This window comes from Ranitomeya variabilis, chromosome 6 (genome assembly GCF_051348905.1).
Source record: "Ranitomeya variabilis isolate aRanVar5 chromosome 6, aRanVar5.hap1, whole genome shotgun sequence".
Taxonomy (NCBI): domain Eukaryota; kingdom Metazoa; phylum Chordata; class Amphibia; order Anura; family Dendrobatidae; genus Ranitomeya; species Ranitomeya variabilis.
In genome coordinates this window covers 169,810,633-169,836,586 of record NC_135237.1, presented here as the reverse complement: position 1 = coordinate 169,836,586, position 25,954 = coordinate 169,810,633, and the positions used below count along the sequence as shown (strand labels likewise).

Below are 25,954 nucleotides of genomic sequence, written 5' to 3'. Positions count from 1 at the left end.
GATATTCCTAATCTCTTGCAGCAGAAAATCACAGTCAGACAAATGGTGTATGTTGAAGAACACCTATACTCATATCATCAGTATCGCACACTTAGTGCAATCTCTGTGGCTTTATTTGCCATTGTCCCTAGTGCACCTATTCTGAGCACTTCAACCTGGCATTCGAGAGAACAACCAATGTGGACCTAGATCAAGCTAAATAGCAAACCATGTTTTTAAAGCATCCCCTCCACCACTAGTAATCTCTACTACCATAACAAGTAAGGCTGGGTTCACATTGCGTCTTTGGCATCCGTTAGACAGACTACGTTACACCGTGGCATAACGCGGTGTAACGCAGTCCGTTAATGCCGCCATTAAGTCCTATGGCGAACGCATCGCCGTGCCGATGTAACGATGTGCCGTAACGATGTGCCTTCATTGAGTGACAGACCCTGGGACGCGGGCTGCAGCATTTACGGGTCCGTCACTACTAGCGCTGATAGAGCATCTGCTAGCTCTATCTGCGCTAGCACGATGACAAATCGGCACTTGCGTTAACAACAGCCCGTTAACGCATGTGTTGAACGGGCTGCTGTTATCGCAATGTGAACCTAGCCTTGAAACTATACTATATTTCAGATATTTGGGTTTTTCTAAACTGCTCAGGTATTAACGGGAATCTATTACCAGATTTCTCCTATGTAATCTGAGAACAGCATGATGTAGGGGCAGAGATCCTAATTCCAGCGATGTGTCACATACTGGTTTGCATGGTGTCATTTTGATAAAATCACTGTCTTCTCTGCTGTAGATTGAGCAGTTCTCTGAATGAGGAGCTCTGTATTACCCTGCCCCCACCGCTGATTGGCAGTTTTATGTGCACTGTAGTGCAGCGGGGTTGGTGCAGTATGACAGATAGGCTGGGACCACAGGAAAGTTCAAAGCAAATGTCTTTTAATGTCCAAAAACTCACAAAAGAAACAACACACAGAATTCTCCGGATCGCAACTGGGGCATCAAGACTGTCTGTATCCAAGACCGGTTGCCGTGGGTGACTGCACCACCATGCTACTCTTGAGGGGTGCCAGGCCTTTTGGCTCTGCTTGGCTCCGTGTTACCTCACACAGGCTAAGCTTTGCAGGGCCACCTGCTCTGCAAGTTTGCAAACCAAGACTGACACACCCAAACCTTTGCTGCAGGGTTTAAATGGAATCTGTGGCCATGGGCCACTTGTAAGACCCGGTCTGGAGGAAGCGAACTGCCCCACTACCATCCTGTAGTTCGTTTAACGGGTTTTCCTAAACATTGCCTTGGCCAAATAACTTTACCAGGTCCACACTTACTTTTAATTTGTACTGCAGCCACAGCTATATCTGTGACTGCAATGCACTTCAGTGGGTTTAATATGCTTCTATGCACATTCTGGGGGATACATATCAATCCTCGCATATGATCCCCCTCACTGCCTCACATATCCCCCCTTCCCCTCTGTTCAAACGTGTGGGGTTGAACACTAGTCACAATACAGGGTGCCCGGGACAGGGCACCCGCATTCCCTTGTGCCTTCCATGCATGATGTTCTATGGTGAAATTGTAATTTTGCAGAAAGAGAAACCATCTGGTGACCCATTCCTCTCCTTGGCATTTCTCATCCAGACCAAGGGTGAATGATCTGTCACCAAGCGAAACAGTCGACCGAGCAAATAATAGCATAGCGACTCCAAGGCCCACTTAATGGCGAGGCTGTTATGATCCTAGTGGCAAGGATCGCAGGTCGGACTAGCTAAGTAACTGAACAGACTACTAGCTCTGGGGAAGTGGTAACTAGATTGACCGCAACCTGATCCTATCCGCAAACAACTATAGGCAGCCGTGGAACGTTACCTAAAAATCCTATTCAAAATATCCACGCAGAGATTGCTCGAGCCCCCGCACCAACTAACGGTGCGGGGGAAGCAACTCCGTACCCCAGAGCTTACCAGCAAAAAGAAATCACATATTAGCAAGCTGGACTAGACTCATCATACACAGAAATCATATTGCAGGCAGATGAGCAAAAGATATTCAAACAGAACTTAGCTTATCCTGAAGAGGCAGAAAACAAGATAATCAGGAGTAATCAGAATAGCACTGAATACATTGACAGCCGGCAACAAGTGGAAGTGAAGCAGAGCTAAATAGGAGCCTCCCTGGTGAATAACGAGGCAGCTGATCCAGCAGACCCGCAGGATAATAAACCAAACCACCAGGGGGAGCCAAAAAACCAAAGTCACACAATACCATCTGTGACCACAAGAGGGAGCCTGAAAACGGAGTTCACAACACGAGGCACTCCTTCTCCACTACGCTATAATTTTTCTCGGCCGGGGTGAGTTTCCTACTTAGGTAGGTGACCGGATGTTCCTCTCCTTTCAAATCCTTTGACAGGACCGCTCCTAGGCCCACATTAGAGGCATCCGTCTGCACTATGAACTTTCTCTTGAAGTTGGGGCTGGTGAGGATGAGCTGTCCGCACAGCACCAGCTCATAGACTGGCATGCTTCTCCTGCTTGAGGGTTCCACCGGACCATGGCCAATTTCTTTCCCTTTAGATCGGCTAGGGGTGTTGTTCTCCCAGAGAAATTAGGTATAAACCTTCGGTAACACCCGGAGATTCCAAGAAACGCTCTCACCTGTTTGGTGGTAACAGGTAGGGACCAGTTCTGAATGGCCTCGATTTTATTTATTTGGAGTTTGATAACCCCACGGCCAATCATGTACCCTAAGTACCAGGCTTCCTCAAGCACTATCGCAATTTCTTGGGATTCGCTGTCAAGCCCGCTTCTCTGAGAGAATCTACTGCCACTTTTACACGGGACAAGAGGGTATGCCAGTCAATACTAAAGATGATGATATCATCCAAGTACGCTGATGCATATGTCAGATGGGGTTCTAGCACTATGCCCATCAGCCTCTGGAACGTGGCTGGTGCCCCATATAGTCCAAAGGGTAAGATGACATAGTGGTACAGACTTTCCAGTGTTATGAGGGCGATCATTTCTTTTGCCAACTCCGTAAGAGGCACCTGCCAATATCCCTTGGTCCAGTCGAGCGTGGTAAAGTACTGGGCCTGACCCAGTCGCTTGATCAACTCGTCCACCCGGGGCATTGGATAAAGATCGAATATTGACACCTCGTTCAAATAACGGAACTCATTACAGAACTGTAATGATCTGTCCGGCTTCGGGATCAGTATTATGGGACTAGCCTACTCACTCTGGGACTCCTCAATTACTCCCAGCTGGAGCATTTGTTTTTCCTCACTTGCGATGGCTTGTCTCCGGGCCTCGGGCACATGGTATGTTTTCATTTGTACCCTTGCGTGAGGCTCGGTGACAATGTCATGCTGGATGACAGAGGTACGACCGGGGAGTTCCGAGAATACATCCATAGCCTCTTGTACTAATGCTGCTGTTTCGAGAGAGTGTCACCTATTTTTACCTATCTCTCGGCCTCTCTCCGGGCTGCTATCGGAGGGTCCCCAGATGACACTTCTGGAGTCGCATCCATAAGCATACACTCCTGGTCCGTCCATGCTTCCAACAGATTGACGTGATACAATTGTTCGGGTTTTCTTTTCCTGGGCTGGTAAACTCAGTAGTTTACTTCCCCCACTTTTTCCCGAACTTCATATGGCCCTTGCCACTTGGCCATAAGCTTGCTTTCGGTAGTGGTCACCAAAACAAAAATCCGATCTCCTGCTTTAAAGGAGCCTTTTTGTTATATACTTGGCCCTGCACTGCCTGAGCATCCCCCAAATGCTCCTTTGCGATAGGCATGACCGCTGCGATCCGGTCCTGCATATTGGCCACGTGTTCTATTACGCTTTTAGGTGGCATAGGTTCCTGCTCCCACGTCTCTATGACTACATCCAACAGACCCCTAGCATACAGTAGCTCAAAAGGTGAAAATCCCGTGGAAGTCTGTGGTACCTCTCGAATGGCGAACATCAAGTAGGGCAACAACATATATCTGTGACTGCAATGCACTCCAGTGGGTTAAATATGCTTCTATGCACATTCTGGGGGATACATATTGATCCTCACATATGATTCCCCTCACTGACTCACAATACGCTGTGCATAGGCAGAAAGCTGCTAATTAGTAATGGGGCGGTAGGCTAAATGGCACAAGACGACTAGTCCAAAGTGATAATCTCCTGTTGATAAATCACTGATTTCATTGAAACAACAATGCACATCCCAGTAAGTGATACATCATTGGAATCAGGGACTCTCCCTCTACATCATTCTGCCCTCAGATTACATAGCAAAAACCTTCTGACAGATTCCCTTTTACTCAGGGGTACAAGAGATCTATTACCATCTCCTGTTTGTAGAATATAACGTTCCAGTTCACTGGTGTAGAAATATTTCAGATGGGTGCAATAATATTTCATTCCACCCACACTGTGTCCCTTTGCCAGGAGGCATAACTTGTACAAAAGAGCTTGTGTATTATTACACATAATGCTTCAACGTTTGCATTAAACACCATGGTTATATGATGTGCTTATATGCAGGAGAATAAAGTTTAGCTGTTAATGCTTTTCCTCATTCTACATCCTCACCAGTTGTCTATAAGTGTCTGCATCCAGTCTGACTTAATGATACAGAACCGGAATATAAATGTTTCACAGAGCCGGAATGTATTCTTGTCCTCTTATATCACTTTGAAGTGCTATAAGCATTGTTTTACAATCATTTACAGTAATTTATGCTTGCTGGGTTTATACGCATAAATATCTTTAATCAAAATAATGACTTACATCAATCTCTTTAGAAATAGATCTTATTTCCTGCAACCCATTCCACCGCTTGTGCATAGTGTAGTAGTATCTGTTCATTAGAAATAAGCTAGAAAGTAATCTCTGAAGGCTCCGACTATTACAAATTTTATGTACAGAACTGTTAAGGTCTTTTTAGACATCACTTTTTCGCGGCTAGAACATGTACCCATTAGAATCTATGGAGTTGTTCACATGTCCTGTGTTTTTTCAGACAGGGAAAAAAAAACACAGAAAGATCTTCATCTTTTAATCCACATCAAGGATCAAATTTGACCATATAAATCTATGGGGATGTTTCATTTCATTGCAGCAGAAATCTATTGTAAGCACCTTAATATGTATCAATATTTTTGTGTAATGAGGCAGTTGTGCAAAAATATTGAGACTTTTGGCGTGTATATGACAGTCCTGATCAGCTATGCCAATATGGGTGTCAAATGGGCGGGACAGGGTGCTTATGAGTCCGCCGATTAAATTCAACATAAGTTCCGCTAGACCGCTACTAATGTAGTGAGACTAAGGGTATGTGTCCATGTGCCGTTTTACATCCAGAATAGCAGCGGATTGAATGCTGCATGGAGCCGCAGCGTTAAATCCGCAGCGTCCAGATGTTACAGCATAGTGGAGGGGATTTTATCAAATCCGGTCTCCACTATGCGTGGTAACACGCACCCGGCGGCCCTGCGATAACGGACATGCGGCGCGTCTTTTTAGATCGCAGCATGTCCGTGTACCTTGCGGCGATGCTGCGCCGTCGCAAGGTAAATCACAGGGCCCTATGTGTGGGGTGCGATGATGCCGGATGTGTGCAATGAACACATCTGGCATCATCGCGTCTCCAGAAGGGGGCGGAGCTTTGGGGCGGAGCAAGTTTGCCGCTCCGTCCAAACCGCATGCCATCCTGAAAGTGGACACATACCCTTACTCCAAAAATGTGCAAGAGCCCCTAGCTGCCATACATTTCTGTCAACAGCTCAGGCTGGATATCAGACGTGCCCGATTAATTAGAATCACTGTGGTTTGTACATGACCAAGCACAATGCCAATAGCAAATAGGGTGGTGTAAAGCACAATGCCACGGGACTCTCATGCAGCGGATCTGTGTTCTGTGGAGTGATGTCTCTGGCTATCTGATGGATGAGTCTGGGTTTGGTGAATAATAGGAGAACATTACCTGCTGACAGCATTATGTGCCAACTGTACAGTTTGGCAGAGGAGGGATAATGCTATGGGCTTTTTCAGGGGTTGACCTAGACCTTTTAGTTCCAGTGAAGGAAAATGTTAATACTTCAGCAATCAGCATATTAACATATCTTGCACAAGGCACTGCTAGATAACTCAGCGTATCACACAGGTATTTAACCCATCATCCGTTTGTGTGCTGACTGACAAGTGTGAACTGAATCATAACTAGCAAGATTTTTTCATGGTATTTAACCCATCACTCCTGTGGTGGGTTTTTTTTTCTCTCTTTTTAGTTTCTGCTTTAAAGTGTTTAAAGCTATTTTGTTTTTTTTCCACTGTTTTATGGCCTTGTTCAGCATTGGTTGTTTACCCTGCATAGTAATGCCTGCTCTGGGTTTGTGCTAATTGATTAATTACTGATTGTGGCCATTTGGTGCCTGATGCTAGCAGACATTTCATTTCATATATATTTAGCTCTGGCTGGGATAGCACGCGTGCGGGGTCACGCATGCAACAGATATTAAGTGCAACAGGATAAAGAGCTTGGCAGTTAGACAATGGCAGTTGGACAGGGCAGGAGACAGGGAAGGTGCATACGTTTTTGTACAAACATGCTGCTTGGTCAGTCCTACTACATTATGCATTGATCATATCAATCTGCTGCTTATTTGCTTTTACTTCTGCTTTCTCACAACTCGCCCGCCCTTTAACACATTCTGTGCACTTTCTCCATACCCACCCATCCCTTCTCCCCTCTCCCATGTATAACTCTGAAGCTCTGCTGACATTTCTTACCCACTCCACACCATCCAATACCTCCATGCAGCACTCAAAACGTTCATACAAATCATCCCACCACCTGCTCTTTCTGTTTTTTCTCCTTTTACAAGTTGCAGGCGACATCTCCCCCAACCCTGGGCCTCCCTTCACCAGCATACATTACTCTCCTCCAGCTGCATATAGAAACCCTGCTAATCTTATTAACATTCAGTGTATGCCTTCTCCTATTGCTTTCCAATGTGCTCTCTGGAATGCGCGGTCTGTGTGTAACAAACTAACTTACATTCACGATTTTTTTCTATCTAATTCCCTTAACCTTCTGGCTATTAAGAAACCTGGATCCAGCACTTAGACACCACCGCCATTGCCGCTCTCTCATTTGGTGGGTTGAAATTTTCACATACCGCCAGACCTGAGAACAGACAGGGTGTAGGTGTTGGTTTGATACTTTCATCACAATGTGCTTTCCAGGTCATCCCCCCAGTTCCCTCACTTACATTTCCTTCCTTTGAAGACCACACCGTCAGACTCTTTAAGCCCTTCTCCTTGCGAGTGGTGGTTGTTTATCGTCCTCCAGGCTCCTCCCACCAGTTTCTAGACCACTTTACCACCTGGCTTACTCTCTTTCTATCCTGGGACATCCCCACCCTCATCATGGGAGACTTTAACATCCCCATCAATGATCCCCTCTCCCAATCTTCCTCTCATCTTCTTTTTCTAACTTCTTAATTCGGCCTTTCACAGTTTACTAATTCTCTTGCGCATGAGGACGGGAATACTCTGGACCTGGTTTTCTCCTGTCCTGCCTCGCTGCACGACTTTACTAACTCTCCTCTCCCGCTTTCGGACCACAATCTTCTTTCCTTCTCTGTCAAGAATTGTCTCCTCATCCGGGACATCCCCACTTGCCACACTTATCGGAATACACATCCCATTAATATCCAGCAGCTTATGGACAATCTCCAAACTTCTTTAGCCTCCATCTCCTCCCTCTCCTGTCCAAACTTAGCACTGTCACACTTCAATAATATACTGAAGAATGCCCTAGATGAAGCAGCACCTTCTACATGCAGAAAGACCCGACACAGACAATGGCAGCCCTGGCACACAATGCAAACACGCTTTCTTCAGTGCTGTTCAAGATGTGCAGAGCGGCAGTGGAGAAAATCTCTCTTAGCAGAAGACTTCATCCACTATAAGTTCATGCTCAAAACCTATAACTCTGCCCTTCATCTGGCCAAACAATCATACTTCACCACCCTCATCACCTCACTATCCAACAACCCAAAATGACTTTTTGAAACCTTAAACTCCCTCCTGAAACCTAAAGTACAGACTTCCATCACCAACCTCAGTGGTGAGGATCTGGCCACTTATTTCCTAGAAAAAATCAACCACATCCTTCAGGATATCTCAGCCCAATCTCCTCAGTGCCTGGATCCCCTTCCCTGCCGCACCTCAAGCTCACTAGACATCTTTGAGCCTGTTTCAGAAGAAGAAGTTTCCTTGCTTCTTCTCAGCCTACAACCTGCAACATTGACCCCATTCCTTCACATCTCCTGCAGTCTCTCTCACCAGTGGTCACCGCACACCTGACTAAAATATTTAACCTCTCTCTTTCTTCAGGTATCTTTCCCTCCTCATTTAAACATGCCATCATAACCCCTTTACTTAAAAAGCCATCCCTGGACCAGAACTGCACTGCTAACTACAGACCTGTCTCTAACCTTTCCTTCGTCACTAAACTCCTCGAATGCCTGGTCCACTCCCGTCTTATCCGTTATCTCTCGGATAACTCTCTTCTCGACCCCTTACAATCTGGTTTCCACTCTTTACACTCCACTGAAACTGCCCTCATTAAAGTCTCTAATGATCTAATAACAGCTAAATCCAAAGGTCATTGCTCCCTGCTGATTCTCCCGGATCTCTCTGCCGCATTTGACACTGTGGATCACCAGCTCTTCCTCACTATGCTCCACTCTATAGGCCTCAAGGACACAGTCCTCTCCTGGTTCTCCTCCTACTGCTCCTTCACTGTGGCTTTTGCCGGCTCCTCTTCCTCTCCTCGTCCCCTTACTATCGGAGTTCCGCAGGGCTCAGTCCTAGGCTCCCTCCTCTATGTCTATGCTGATGAAACCCAATTATACACTTCTTCCCCTGACATCACCCCTTCCCTAATTCAAAGTACCAAGGATTGTCTGTCTGCTGTCTCTAACATCATGTCCTCACTCTATCTGAAACTAAACCTCTCCAAAACTGAACTTCTTGTGCTACTCCCCTCTACTAACCTCACTCTACCTAACATCGAAATAACCCTGGAGAGTTCAACCATAACTCCCAAGCAGCATGCCCGCTGTCTTCGGGTCATATTCGACACCGAACTTTCCTTTACTCCCTATATCCGATCACTCACTCACTGTTGTCACCTGCATCTTAAAAACATCTCCAGAATCCAACCTTTTCTCACCTTTGAAACTGCTAAGACTCTTACTGTCGCTCTTATTCATTCTCGTCTGGACTACTGCAACTCTCTCCTGATAGGTCTCCCTCTTACCAAACTTTCTCCTCTCCAATCCACCTTGAATGCGGCAGCCAGGCTCATATTTTTGTCCAGCTGCTTCACCAGCTGCTTCTTGTGCCAGTCATTACACTGGCTACCCATTCGCTACATGGTCCAGTATAACTCATCTCTCTCACCCACAAAGCTCTCCACAGTTCTGCACTGCCTTATATCTCCTCTCTCATCTCTGTCTATCGCCCTACACGTGCCCTCCGTTCTACAAATGACCTAAGACTAACATCCCCCATAATCCGAACCTCGCACCTCAGTCTCCAAGACTTCTCTTGTGCTGCGCCAGCTCTCTGGATTGCACTTCCCCAGACAATCAGGCTGATACCTATCCCCAACCTATTCAAGCATGCCTTGAAAACCCATCTCTTCAAACAAGCCTACCACATCAACTACTCAGTAAACTAACTTTGCCCTGTTCCCTCCTTCCAAATATTATTCTGAATCTGCACCCTACTATTCATCTGTCTCCATACCCTCCATGCACACGATAACTACACTTGATACTTGACTATTGCACTTAAACTCACGGGCTGATGACCGGATCATGCAGCTTTATATGAAAATCCCTATTTATTATAATTGCCAGACCTGAAATAATAAGCACTTTTCACCTATTGTGTCCCCCCCATTTCCTTGTAGATTGTAAGCTTGCGAGCAGGGACCTCACTCCTAATGTCACTGTTTAAATTGTCTTAACTTGTATTGAATTTATTGTCTGTACATGTCCCCGCTTAATTGTAAAATGCTGCGGAATATGTTGGCACTATATAAATAAAAATTATTATTATTATTATTATCTCCCTGAGAAAAGAAAAGGTAATTGTAATGCAACACACCTGATCCGTCCCTCTACATCACAGGACAGGGAGGTCTCCATACACTTTATACTTCAAGTTATTGTGTAGTGGAGTCTTTAGGTTCTTGTTCTCTCATTATGCTTTGCCCTGCAGCTTTGTATGCTGACATTGTGTAATTTGCATGGAGATCTTCTTTAAATGGGTTTCCCCTGTAAATTTGCCATACATGACCTATCCTTAGGATAGGCCATTATTTGATGTAGAATGTAAGCCCGCAAGGGTAGGGTCCTCTCCCCTCTGTATCAGTCTGTCATTGTTAGTTTGTTTACTGTAAGTGATATCTGTAACTTGTATGTAAAGGCCCCGTCACACATAGCGATTTACCAACGATCACGACCAGCGATACGACCTGGCCGTGATCGTTGGTAAGTCGCTGTGTGGTCGCTGGGGAGCTGTCACACAGACAGCTCTCTCCAGCGACCAACGATCAGGGGAACGACTTCGGCATCGTTGAAACTGTCTTCAATGATGCCGAAGTCCCCCTGCAGCACCCGGGTAACCAGGGTAAACATCGGGTTACTAAGCGCAGGGCCGCGCTTAGTAACCCGATGTTTACCCTGGTTACCAAAAAAAACAAACAGTACATACTCACCATCTGATGTCCGTCAGGTCCCTTGCCGTCTGCTTCCTGCTCTGACTGAGTGCCGCCGTACAGTGAGAGCAGAGCAGAGCAGGTGACTACACCGCTGTGCTGTACTTTCACTTTCACTTTGCGGCGCTCAGTCAGTGTGGGAAGCAGACGGCAAGGGACCTGACGGACATCAGATGGTGAGTATGTACTGTTTTTTTTTTTTTTTACATTTACGCTGGTAACCAGGGTAAACATCGGGTTACTAAGCGCGGCCCTGCGCTTAGTAACCCGATGTTTACCCTGGTTACCAGTGAAGACATCGCTGGATTGGTGTCACACACACCGATTCAGCGATGTCAGCGGGACCTCAATGACCAAAAAAAGGTCCAGGCCATTCCGACACGACCAGCGATCTCGCAGCAGGGGCCGGGTCGCTGGTACGTGTCACACATAGCGAGATCGCTACTGAGGTCGCTGTTGCGTCACAAAACTTGTGACTCAGCAGCGATCTCGCTAGCGATCTCGCTAGCGATCTCGCTATGTGTGACGGGGCCTTAACCCCTTCTCATGTACAGCACCATGGAATCAATGGTGCTATATAAATAGTAATAATAATATTAATAATAATTTTATAAGACTGGTTTTCCCTCCAAGATCCTGCCAATTAACGCAATGAAGGAGTCATCAGTTTTTCTGATAGCATAAGGAATAAAAGCTTTGCCTAAGAACTTTTTTTAAGAAATTGTAAACCTGTTTCTTTCCTTCATTTTTGTAATATCTTAACACCCTGTAACAATTATTTTTTTCATCAGTGAGTGCAAAATGGGAACAGTTGGGAGGAAACCCGTGGGATCTGTTGGAACCAGTAGATGGATTTCATCCTAATCAGGTAGTGGAAATTATGGGATTATACATAAATACATGTCTGATTAAAAAATGAATGTGTAGTCATGGCATTACAGAGGTCTGAGATGCTCTGTAGGTAATAAGAAAGGAAAAAACTATAAAACACTAGTTACTGTCTTCCCGAAAGAATGATTTGTTTGGCTATGGCATGACTTTGGTATTTTGGGTGAAGGCAATAACCGACACAGTAAATGGACAGTAGTGATGCTCTTTTCTGGTAGAAAGCTGTCATGTTTCTTATTATGCAAGGGAATATAAAGTTTGATTGTAATAATTTTTAAACTGCACCAGAATGGTTATAACATAATCAAATATCCACTTATTCTTCGACAAGAAATAATGTTATTCTCGGGTGTACGTATTTATGCATCAGAGAAATGTTAGTGTTGTTTACTTTCAGTAACAGTCTAGTCGATATCTGTTTAGCCTGTAATTTCTCATTCATATTTCTAATTAGTGCTTCTATTGATTGAGTAACTTCTGCTATTTCAATATTTTTCATAGACCACTTGTTCTTTCTAACATCATTTTCTGTGAAATGGTAGCTATTTGCTGCAATTTCAGTTCCAATCTATAGCTCAATAAAATGGTAAATGTTAATCATTTCAAAGAGTTGTTAACGTGTAAGTGCAATACATTGTATTAAAAAAACACTAAAACAACAATAAAATGTGAAACTAAAAAATTCCCCTTCTTAAAAGGGTGGTGAAATACCTAAAATGTCCTTTCTAAATATCTATTTTACACCCTAACCGCTTTTGTAATAGCTTTATTATAATATACCCTATACCTCTCCCAATACAACTAAAACTTAAAGGTATTTATTTTTACATCACTTCTTGTGACATTTTGTTTATGAGGAGTCACAAACGAGGTGTAATCAGGAGGTTGAGGCTGCACTTAGTTCTCCGCAGCATCTATCACCCCTCCCGGAACAGGACGTCATCAGGGGCGGCTCAGCAGTCACTTACTATAGCTTTTTCATCATCGTCCTCTGAAGATGTCCTGAATCCATGGTGTTAATAGAAGCTGTGGGAGAGGTGAGTGCAGTGCTGGCACACTGCTTCTGTCCCCATCGCTGCAGCCTCTAACTGTAAAACAATACGTTTTGAGGGAGAGGAGACAGAAGCAGGGTGAGTGACATTTGTGCCAACCCATAGCTTCTCTCACCACCCTCAAACAAATCATCATCAAGGGATGCTGATAAAAGCAGGGTGAGTGACACCAGCATTGCCCCCTGATAACGATTTCTTTCAGGGTGGGGATAGAAGCTGTGGGGTGGCACTTCTGTCACTCACCTTTTTTCAATCTCTGCCCCTTGATGAGGTCTTGTTTCACAGTTAAAAGCTGCGGCGTTGAGGACAGAAGCAGAGTATCGGCACTTTGTTCACCTCTCCCACAGCTTCTATCACCACCCCCAAACAAATCATCATCAGGGGATGCTGATAGAAGCAGTGTAAGTGACACCAACATCACCCCTTGATAACCATTTCTTTGAGGACGGTGACAGAACCTGTGGGGTGGCACTCTTGTCACTCACCTTTTTTCAATCTCTACCCCTTGATGACGTCTTGTTTCACAGTTTAAAGCTGCAGTGGTGAGGACAGAAGCAGAGTGCCGGCCCTTCGCTAACCTCTGACACAGCTATCAGCGCCATGGATCCAGGACATTTTCAGAGGGCGGCATTAAAATAAGCTGTCGTAAGTGACTGCAGCGCTGCTCCATGATGACCACCTGTTCCAGGTGGGATGATAGACGCTGAAGAGTGCAGCCTCTCAAACAAAACATCACAGGGAGTGAAGTAAATTTAGGGATTAGGAGAATAGGGAGAAATAAATGCATGCTATTTTATAATAAATCCAATTACAAAAGTGCTCATTTTAGAAAGAAAATGATAATCATCGGATCACCCCTTTAACTTATAGAGTATATTTGACACATTTCCAATTCATCACAAGTACAGTTATATGAAAAAGTTTGGGCACCCCTATTAATCTTAAGCTTAATGTTTTATAAAAATTGTTTTTTTTGCAACAGCTATTTCAGTTTCATATATCTAATAACTGTTGGACACAGTAATGTTTCTGCCTTGAAATGAGGTTTATTGTACTAACAGAAAATGTGCAATCTGCATTTAAACAAAATTTGACAGGTGCATAAGTATGGGCACCTCACCAGAAAAGTGACATTAATATTTAGTAGATCCTCCTTTTGCAAAAATAACAGCCTCTAGTCGCTTCCTGTAGCTTTTAATGAGTTCCTGGATCCTGGATGAAGGTATTTTTGACCATTCCTCTTTACAAAACAATTCCTGTTCAGTTAAGTTTGATGGTCGCCGAGCATGGACAGCCCTCTTCAAATGATCCCACAGATGTTCAATGATATTCAGGTCTGGGGACTGGGATGGCCATTCCAGAACAGTGTAATTGTTCCTCTGCATGAATGCCTGAGTAGATTTGGAGCGGTGTTTTGGATCATTGTCTTGCTGAAAGATCCATCCCCTGCCTAACTTCAACTTTGTCACTGATTCATGAACATTATTGTCAAGAATCTGCTGATACTGAGAGGAATCCATGCGTTCCTTAACTTTAACAAGATTCCCGGTGCTGGCATTGGCCACACAGCCCCAAAGCATGATGGAACCTCCACCAAATTTTACTGTGGGTAGCAAGTGTTTTTATTGGAATGCTGTGTTTTTTTGCCGCCATGCATAACGCCTTTTTGTATGACCAAACAACTCAATCTTGGTTTCATCAGTCCACAGTACCTTCTTCCAAAAAGAAATTGGCTTCTCCAAATGTGCTTTTGCATACCTCAGCCGACTGTTTGTGGCGTGCTTGCAGAAACGGCTGCTTTTGCATCACTCTCCCATACAGCTTCTCCTTGTGCAAAGTGCGTTGTATAGTTGACCGATGCACAGTGACACCATCTGAAGCAAGTTGATGCTGGAGCTCTCTGGAGGTGGTCTGAGGATTGTCCTTGACTGATCTCACCATTCTTCTTCTCTGCCTTTCTGATGTTTTTCTTGGCCTGCCACTTCAGGTCTTAACAAGAACTGTACCTGTGTTCTTCCATTTCCTTACTATGTTCCTCACAGTGGAAATTGACAGGTTAAATCTCTGAGACAGCTTTTTGTATCCTTCCCCTGAACAACTATGTTGAATAATCTTTGTTTTCAGATCATTTGACAGTTGTTTTGAGGAGCCCATGAGGTCACTCTTCAGAGGAGATTCAAACAGGAGAACAACTTGCAAGTGGCCACTTTAAGTAGCTTTTCTCATGATTGCATACACCTGGCTATGAAGCTCAAAGCTCAATGAGGTTACAAAACCAAAAAAAGTGCTTTAGTAAGTCAGTAAAAAGTAGGTAGGAGTATTTAAAACAAGAAAATGATAAGGGTGCCCATACTTATGCACCTGTCAAATTTTGTTTGAATGCAGATTGCACATTTTCTGTTAGTACAATAAACCTCATTTCAAGGCAGAAACATTACTGTGTCCAACAGTTATTAGATATATGAAACTGAAATAGCTGATGCAAAAAAAACAATTTTTATAAAGCATGAAGCTTAAGATTAATAGCGGTGCCCAAACTTTTTCATATAACTATATGTGTAGAAGCCATGGAACAGCTGTGATGGCAGATATTATGCGTCATTTCATTTAGAGAAATGCTAAATTTCAACCTGAGAGAATAAGGGCTTGTTTACACGCTGCTTTTTTGTCACTTTTTTCTGCCCATTTTTCAATAGTAAAAAACACAGCGCTTTACATTACTAGCAAAATGAATGAGATTTCTCATGCACATGCTGTTTATTTTTTTCCTTGCAGATTTGAACCGTCAAAGCGCTTTCTCAAATCAACAGCATATCAGTTCTTTCAGCGTTTTTAGCCCATTTGAATGCATGAGAAAAAATACATATAAGGCTGGCGTCACACCTAGCGTAGGGAAATACAGTCCGTTTTTTACAGGTGTAATACGCAGAAAAGTTCCAAGGATGCGATTTTTTTCTCAAAAAATTATCCGTGTGTCATCCGTATGGCATCCATATGGTGAGATTTTCTCGCCGGCTTGCAAAATGGACATAGAATGGATCCATGGGATCAAATATTCATGAAAACATATATACAGTATATATATATATATATATATATATATATATACAGTATATACAGTATATATATATATATATATATATATATATATATATATATATATATATGTCAGTGAGACACAGAGCTAATTCAGAGCTAGATAGCAGAAAAAACGGTAATTCAATTGCCGGCTTTTGCTATCTCCTTATCCCACTGCTCCTTATTTAACCCTTTATTACTCCATATCCCACCACTACACGGGATTGGGAAGAGAGAGGCTAAGTGCCAGAATAGGCGCATCTTACAGATGTGCCTTTTCTGGGGTAGCTGGAGGCAGATATTTTTAGCCGGGAAGCGGGGGGGGGGGGGGGGGCGCAATAACCATGGTCCCTCTCTAGGCTATTAACATCTGCCCTCAGTCACTGGCTTTACCACTCTGGCGGAAAAAATTGCGTGGGAGCCCATGCCAGTTTTTTCCGTGATTTAACCCTTTATTTTAACACATAGAGCTCCCAAATTTTGCACACAGACACTACTAACATTAGTCGTGAGGAATATGTAAAAATATAAAGGATATGAAATGGTTTACTGTATGTAAACCATGTCTCATATCCTGTCGGGTTTGAAAAGGAGACAGCAAAAGCCGGCAAATGAATTACCGGCTTTTCTGCTATCTAGCTCTGTATTAAATGTAAATATATATATCTATATACACTCACCGGCCACTTTATTAGGTACACCATGCTAGTAACGGGTTGGACCCCCTTTTGCCTTCAGAACTGCCTCAATTCTTCGTGGCATAGATTCAACAAGGTGCTGGAAGCATTCCTCAGAGATTTTGGTCCATATTGACATGATGGCATCACACAGTTGCCGCAGATTTGTCGGCTGCACATCCCAAAGATGCTCCATACAAGGCAGGATGGATCCATGCTTTCATGTTGTTTACGCCAAATTCTGACCCTACCATCCGAATGTCGCAGCAGAAATCGAGACTCATCAGACCAAGCAACGTTTTTCCAATCTTCTACTGTCCAATTTCGATGAGCTTGTACAAATTGTAGCCTCAGTTTCCTGTTCTTAGCTGAAAGGAGTGGTACCCGGTGTGGTCTTCTGCTGCTGTAGCCCATCTGCCTCAAAGTTCGACGCCCTGTGCGTTCAGAGATGCTCTTAGGCCTACCTTGGTTGTAACGGGTGGCTTTGTAACGGGTGATTTGAGTCACTGTTGCCTTTCTATCAGCTCGAACCAGTCTGCCCATTCTCCTCTGACCTCTGGCATCAACAAGGCATTTCCGCCCACAGAACTGCCGCTCACTGGATTTTTTTTCTTTTTCGGACCATTCTCTGTAAACCCTAGAGATGGTTGTGCGTGAAAATCCCAGTAGATCAGCAGTTTCTGAAATACTCAGACCAGCCCTTCTGGCACCAACAACCATGCCACGTTCAAAGGCACTCAAATCACCTTTCTTCCCCATACTGATGCTCGGTTTGAACTGCAGGAGATTGTCTTGACCATGTCTACATGCCTAAATGCACTGAGTTGCCGCCATGTGATTGGCTGATTAGAAATTAAGTGTTAACAAGAAGTTGGACAGGTGTACCTAATAAAGTGGCCAGTGAGTGTATATATATATATATATATATATATATATATATATATATATATATATATAGCTATACTATGTGTAGATAATTATTTTATCTATTCTATTCTAACCTGTCTGTGTGATTCTACTGTACACCGCACTGAATTGCCGGCTTTGCTATAGAACACCGGTGCGTATTTCTTGCAAGTCACATGCATGGTCCGTGTGTAATCCGTATTTTTCTCGCCCCCATAGACTTTCATTGGCATATGTTTGGAGGAATTCACTGACAGTAACAGCATACTGCGATTTTCTCAGCCCGTAAAATACGGCCGAGAAATATACCCCAGATAGCAGCTGCCCCATAGAGAAACATTGGTCCGTGTACAATGCGGTTTTTTTGCGCCTCTCATACGTCTGTATTCCTCTCTAGTGTGACCCCGGCCTAAAAATGTGTTTAAAAAGTATGTATTTTATGCAGCGTTTTTTCTGCTAAAACTCTGGTTTTTGATGCAGAAAAAATTGCTGCAAATACTCAACGCGTGCATATATCCTTGCATGAAATAAATCTTCTGTATATATCCAAAGAGTTCAAGCATTTTTTTGCTCCCCATTACCATCCTCCATCTAGCTAACAGACACTGGCTGCAGAAGGAGCCTCTCCCCTCAACTCTTTCTACAGTAGGACACAAAGATTCTAAAAGGAACTCTAAAACAAAGAAAATGCACAACAAAAATAATTAAATCATCTTCTGTAAAAAAAAAACAGCCATAGGACATTCAAAAGTGCCAGTGCATAAGGGGCTACATATAGTAAAACCAAAATCTATCTGAATGTAACTTAAATGAGAAGGATAATCAAGAAAATTGTGATGAAACTAGAAGCAAGGAGCCCCAAATGATGTATGCCTGTCTGGTGTAGTAATGCAAGTGCAGTGCAACTCCACATGAAACAAGGGTAGGTACAGACACACCTGTCCGTGCTGTACAACTTATAGTGATAAATAAAGGTCTGTCCTGCGTCCTTCAGCCCCAATGTGCGTTTTGTCCACACTTCCTCTGGGGGTGTCCCCCTCATAACAGCAGAGGCTGACCTAGGGTATGTCTCTATATAAATATGTCCATGAAACTTGTAATTAAATTTACCTTGTGACAACATACATTTTTCGTAGGCTATGCCCTGATACTAATATACCCCTTGGGATTGTTATTAAAGTATTACAACTTTCTTTATTGCAAAGGGTTTTGTGTACATTACAAATTTATTGGTCTATACTCGTATGCACCAGTGCAATCTTGCATAATAATTATTATATAACAGGGTGTGTATCAGAAAGCGTTCATCACACAAGAGGCATTTGTTTTTAATTATTGTGTTTAATTTGTTTACTATGGTATAATAAAGAATATTTTTGATGGATATTCATTTGTGTTAACATCTGGCTTCTCTGCATCTTTGATATTGATGGGAGCATAGGGACACGGCCTAATTGAAAATTTCCTAGTGACACAATACTGTGACATGGATCACAGTTTTTGATTTAAGCATATATCAGCTGTCTTGTTGTCTTTCCATGGAATCTGTCAGTAAGGCCGGTGTCCCACTTGCAACTGCAATGCGAGTCTCTCGCCTCAAAACCTGGCACTGTCACCGGCGGTTCGGACCGGAGCGTTCAGCCGCATAGCAATACATCCAGCAGCACACTCTAGTCCCGAGTGCGGGCGGCAGTGCCAGGTATTGAGGTGGGAGACTTGTGAGAGTTTCTCGCATTGCAGTTGCAAGTGGGACACCAGCCTAAGATGAACCCTCCAATATGGGCACGCAGGATATAGAATGGTGAATAAAATCATACCTTGATATCTGCAATCCGATGTCTTATTCCAGAGAAATCCAGATATTTTTTAATATTTAATTGAGCTGCTAATATGTTTGGGCTGAAAACAGATCTCCATGAAAATCTGCCTCCGAAGCTTATTTTAAATGAGAAGGTGCATTACCAGTGTGAGACATGTAATGACTAACAGTCTGTTCTATTGATCTCACTAGAAAGTTGTGTGTGACTTTAAATAACAGTACAGCAGAGCTGAACTTTGTCTCATTACAAACACATCTGCGCAAAAGCTAAAGACGTGTATTTAATCACATTCATGTCTTCTCTACTCTATGGAGTCGCACACAATTGTGCAGTGAGATCAGGAGAACAGATTGTCAGTCATCACACATCACACTGGTAATTCCCACTTTCATTTGAAATAAGGTCTGGAGGCTGATTCTTATGGAGATCTGTGTCCGGCTCATAGATCTTAACAGTTCATTTTCATAATAAGAAAAAAGGTTTCTTTCTGGAATAAGATATCGGATTGCGGATATCAAGGTATCATTTTATTTGACTTTCTATGGCCTGCTTGCCAATATAGAAGACCTAGGAGGGTTGAGCCAACTTTCAGATTCCCTTTAATCTCCTCTTCTTTGGCCCTGGATTTTCTTTTTCCCTCTGTGTATTATGATCTCAGTCATGGCCCGCTTTTCCTCTTGCTCACTGTCCTGTGTGTGATTGGAAAATAACTGGCTATAGCAGAAACCTCCCTGATGTGCTGTGTCTGTGGTAGTGTGGTAGTGGAACTTCAGTCACCCATGAGCTGAAAATGAGACTGATCAGCAAGAGATATGTTTTCAGCAGGATTTCTATAAGACAGCATGTTTTAGGATCATCCATTAAATTCTGCAGACTAAAACTGTGGTCAACTACATTCCCTTCTTAAGTTAATCATTAAATTCTAGGTGTAGTGTTCCTTTAAATCCCACCCACCCAGTATAAAAAATCCATACCATGCCCACAATCTGCATTGGAGCCCCCTCACTCCCTCCCCCCACCAAATAAAGGACTGTTGCATCTAACAGAATTCCTCTTATTGTCATTACAATCAGTACTTGTTATAGGTTATCTCACAGATATACAGTCATAATAACTAAGTACACCCTCTTTGAATTCTATGTTTTTGCGTATCAGAACAAAATGATTTAAAAAAAATTCAGTCCTTAGAAATTATTAAAACTAGGTAAATACAACCTCAGATAAACAACAAGACAAATTACACTGTCATCACTTACCAAATGCTAAGCCAAAATGCAGAAGCAGTGTGTGAAGATTTGAGTATTTTCCGTGACTCAATAGATACATAAAAAACAACCCCTTCACTAACTTGGAATTTTCTTCTTTTGTTTTTTGCTCCACTTTTTCCTGGAGTCATAACTTTACTTTTCCGACAATATGGCCATGTGAGGGCTTGTTTTTTGCGGGACGAGTTGTACTTTTGAACAACATTTTTTATTTAACCATATAGTGCCCTGAAAAAGAGTAATTCTACAATTGTTTTTTAAGTGTTTCTTACCATGTTCACTAAATGCTAAAACTGACCTGCCATTATGATTCTCAAAAAATCCAAAGTTTGTAAAAAAAAAAAATGGCAACATTTTCCAAGACCTGTAGCATCTCCATTTTTTGGGATCTGGGGTCAGGTGAAGGCTTATTTTTTGCAAGCTAAGCTGATGCTTTTATTGATAGCTTTTGTTTTGGTAGATACAATGTTTTGATCGCCTGTCATTGCATTTTACTGTAATATTGCCGCAACCAAAAAAACGTAATTATGGCGTTTTCATTTTTCCTCTTATTTACCAATCGGATTAATTCTTTTTAGATTTTGGTTGATCAGGTGTTTCTGAATGCAGCAATACCAAATATGTGTATTTTTGCTTTTTTATTGTTTATTTTTGAAAGGGGAAAAAGTGAGGTGATTTGAACTTTTGTATTTGTTTACATTTTTTAATTACTTTTCACTTGTTCAATGGTTTCCTTAGGAGACTTGAATGCTCATCCACTATGAACGCCAGCCACTGGGCAGCGCTCATAGCAGATCGGCAATGACAAGTGTGGAGAAACGGGGTCAGTGGGTGCTCTCGTCTGCTGGCCCGGCTGTCTTTAGCAAGACTGCATGGACCACGGCTCATACCATTGAACACCCGCTCTATCTCCCAGTGGGCAATACACTACACAGACAACACAGGGTTAAGGTAAAACAGTGTGGCAATACTTTATTGAACCACAACACACAATAGCAAACAGAACAAGCCCACCAATTACCCCAAGATGGTGCACATTACAGGGCCTCACCCTTCCGCTGACTCACCGAGATAATGGTAGATGTTATGTCAGAGCTCCCAGGGTCGCTACTCCATCTGTGGATGCACGCACAGAGAAGGGGTAACGACAAGCATAGGGAGATGACCAAGAACTGCCCATAGAGTCCATACAAGGTCCAAAGCCAGTTGACACGAGAGTCACCACCTGGTTTATCTGACCATCTCCATGGAACCAGGTGTCCAGCGGGTCCCAAACCTGGCTTTCTCCAAACATATCCATGGTTCAGAGATGGTCACTGGATCAGATCTGTGTCCTTCCAAGCAGAGCTGAAAACCCCTGGGTTGTTTCCTATAGAATCATAGATCAGTGTCCCTCGTGATGGTGCCATGATGAATTGGCTGCAGTCCTTTCTCTTGTCGGGTGGTTTGCAGAATGTCTGGCTGATAGCTCTGTGTTACTTCAATCTCCCAGGATGTGATCTCTGAGTCTTTTTATACCCAAGGCATGTAAGCCATTTTTAGAATTACCCAGGGTCCTTCAGTCCAACTTCAAGATAAGGTAAACAATGGTGATGGGATCAAGGTAGCACTATTAGCATATCAGCACACATCAATAAACAAAGCTTAACACACTCTATGTACAGTCACTATTACAGACTTAGGGTACTGTCTCACAGTGGCACTTTTGTCGCTACGACGGTACGATCCGTGACATTCCAGTGATATCCATACGATATCGCTGTGTCTGACACGCAGCAGCGATCAGGGACCCTGCTGAGAATCGTACGTCGTAGCAGATCGTTTGGAACTTTCTTTCGTTGCTGGATCTCCCGCTGTCATCGTTGGATCGGTGTGTGTGACACCGATCCAACGATGGGTTACTAAGTGCAGGGCCGCGCTTAGTAACCCGATGTTTACCCTGGTTACCATCGTAAAAGTAAAAAAAAACAAACCATACATACTCACATTCCGGTGTCCGTCAGGTCCCTAGCCGTCTGCTTCCCGCTCTGACTGACTGCCGGCCGGAATGTAAGAGCAGAGCACAGCGGTGACGTCACCGCTGTGATCTGCTTTCACTTTACGGCGGCACTCAGTCAGAGCGGGAAGCAGACTGCAAGGGACCTGACGGACACCGGAATGTGAGTATGTACTGTTTTTTTTTTTTTACTTTTACGATGGTAACCAGGGTAAACATCGGGTTACTAAGCGCGGCCCTGCGCTTAGTAACCCGATGTTTACCCTGGTTACCAGGGGCCTTCGGCATCGTTGGTCGCTGGAGAGCGGTCTGTGTGACAGCTCTCCAGCGACCACACAACGACTTTCCAACGTTCACGGCCAGGTCGTATCGCTGGTCGTGATCGTTGGAAAGTTGCAGAGTGTGACAGTACCCTTACACAGTATGTTAGATAGTATATCAGTTGGTAAGTCTGTCTTCTTGACCCACCAGACATAAACACTTAAATTCACAAGCCAATATACAGATAAAAAGCCAGTTCTTTTGGTTTGCAAAATTGTCTGGGAAATTAAGATACAATCTGGTTTCTTCACAACAAGCATGGGGATTTCCTGCAGACCTCTGCTTGTCATGCCAACCCATGGCAACCCACGATCATGTGACAGGGCGGGGTTTGCGTGGTGTTTCCAATGCGGCCATGTTAACTGCCTTTGTCAGAGATTTACAGTGGCATTTAACATGTTAACAGCTGCAGGTGGATTGCTATTCCAGTCACAGCAGTTAGGGGCACATGACAGCTGATCAGATCAGCTGACATGTGCCTGAAAACCTGAAAAGATGCGGGCTCAGCGCCAGTGCTCACACCAAAGAGAGGGAGGTGACGTATGAAGTACCTATATGTCATAGGTCAAAAAGCGGTTAAGCACAATAATTTGAAGTAGGGTAATCATTTTCTGTATGACTGTCTCTGACATAATTCTGGATTAATTACTCTTTTATACGTCTCTTAAAATCATTGTAGTGTAGACTTTTCAACACCTTTTCTTTTTCAGCCATGCTGGTGTGCTTGGGCTCATTGTCCTGTTACAAGACCCAGTTTTGGCCAAACTTTAGCTTTTGAATAGGTGGTCTCGCATTTGGCTTTAGAACACTTTGCTATAAAGAGTAAATCATGGTCAACTCAATGACTACAAATTGTTCAGGTCTTGTGGCTACAAAACAAGCCAAAATCACCACATCCACCAACATGCTTGAGAGTTGGTATGAGGTATTTATGCTAATATGCTGTCTTTGGTTTTTGCCAAACATGTTGCAGAACATTGTTGCCAAACATCTCCACTTTTTTTTTCCCATAGGACATTGTTCCCGAAATCTTTGTTTGTTCAAATGCAACTTTTTTTTGCAAACTTTAGCTTTGCTGCTGTGTTCTTTTTAAAAAGAAAAAGCTTCAGTCTTTTTATTATTGTACTGTTATAAACTTGAACTTTTAACATGCTAACATAGGTCCTTAGTGTTTTAGTTTTAGCCCTTATATTAATTGCAAAAAAGCGGAGTATTGCATGGTCTGACCTTGGGTTGAATTTGTTGAGACTTTGACCCCTGGGAAGATTCTCAACTGTCTTGTTTTGAATTTTTTTAAAATGGCCATATAACTAGTGATGAGCGAGCTTGCTTAGATAAGGTGTTATCCGAGCACGCTCGTGTGCTAATAGAGTATCTTTTGGCATGCTCGAATACTATGTTCAAGTTGCCGCAGCTGCATGTCTCGCGGTTTTTCGACAATGGCAACACATGCAGGGATTGCCTGTTTGTTAGCCTCCTCTAACCTTGCGCCAAAAAACTAGCAGCCAAGGGTACTTCTAAGCAGCTGCCTCGCACTCTGAAAATGAAAATGATGAAGGCTCACAAAGCAGGAGAAGGCTATAAAGAAGATAGCAAAGCGTTTTCAAGTTGCCCTTTCATCAATTCAAAATGAAATTAGGAAATGGCAAATAACAGGAACAGTGGAGGTCAAGATAAGAATCTGAAAGACCAAGCAAAATTTCAGTGAAAGCTGCTTATATAGGAAAGCTAGAGAGGCAAATCCGAACTCCCACCTGACTGCAAAAAACATTCAGAAAGACATAGAAGACTCTGGAGTTGTTACATTGTTCTTCAGATACACCTGCATAAATATGGCCTTCATGGAAGAGTCATCAGAAGAAAACCTTTCCTACGACCTCACCATAAAATTCAGCATCAGAAGTATGCAAAAGAACATCTAAACAATCCTGGTGCATTTTGGAAACAATTCCTGCAGACTGTTAAGGTTAAAATAAAACTCATTGGCCATAATGATTAAAGGTATGTTTGGCGAGAAAATGGAAGAATATCAGGAAAAGAACATCTCACCAACTATTAATCATGGGGGTGGATCAATCATGCTTTGATGTTGTGTGTAGCCAATGGCATGGGGAACATTTCCAGGTAGAACGAAGAATGGATTCAATGAAATTTCAACAAATTCTTCTTACTAACCTAATGCCATCAGTAAAAAAGCTGAAGTTAAGAAGAGGATAGCTTCTACAAATTGATAATGATCCTAAACACACTTCAAAATCCACAATAGACTACCTCAAAAGGCGCAAGCTGAAGGTTTAACAATGGCCTTCACAGTCCCTTGATCTGAGCATCATTGAAAATCTGTGGCTAGACCTAAAAATAGCAGTGCCTACCCAGGAATCTCACAGAACTGGAAGAATTTTCCAAGGTTGAATGGATGAAAATCCACCAGCAAGAATTGAAAGAATCTTGGCTGTCTACAAAAAGCGTTTAAAAGCTGTCACTTTCAAAATGCAGTGCTACTAGGGTACTAACTATGCATGGTGCCCAAACGTTTGCATCAGCCCATTTTACTCTTTGTAATTTTTAAAATGTAAAAGATTAGAACATTTTTTTTGTCTAAAATACAAAGGAAATGTTTCATCTTTAACTTTGGATTTTTTAGAGGTCATTTCATTTTTGACTTAACTGTTCACAAGCACTGTAATTTTGGCCAGGGGTGACCAACTGTATGTATCACGTTTGTAATAACTGCAGCTTTTATAGACAGTTAAAAAATGGATATGCAGTTATTTGGTATAATGATAGTCTCCTTCGGTGAACTCAAGAAATTATATAACAGAATTTGATCTACAGATTCTCAGGTGACCAAAAAAAAAGTACTATAGCCATAGCCGAAAGTGTTGGCACCCTTGAAATTGTTCCAGGAAATGAAGTATTTCTCCCAGAAAATTATTGCAATAACAAATGTTTTGCTATACGTTTATGTCCTTTTTGTTTAATTGTAACAATACATATAAAAAAAACAGAAGAGAAAAGGTAAATTGGACATAATTTCACCTAAAACCCCAGAAATGGGCTCAACAAAGTTGTTGGCACATCTCCAAAATTATGGGTAAACAGCTTTGCTTCAAACATGTGATACTCGCTCAAACTCACCTGTGGCCAGTAAAAGG

The 25,954-nt window shown here is 42.9% G+C and overlaps 1 protein-coding gene across 4 annotated transcripts in view; it reads left to right on the top strand.

Annotated features, from left to right (window-relative positions):
• The window catches only part of AOAH (acyloxyacyl hydrolase), a 310,271-nt gene that overhangs the window by 196,913 nt on the left and 87,404 nt on the right, over positions 1-25,954 (top strand). For all 4 annotated transcript variants that reach the window (XM_077269241.1, XM_077269239.1, XM_077269242.1 and 1 more), the window contains one exon: positions 11,588-11,664. In XM_077269241.1, coding sequence (XP_077125356.1) covers positions 11,588-11,664 — 77 coding nt within the window. The remainder of the gene's footprint in view (positions 1-11,587; positions 11,665-25,954) is intronic.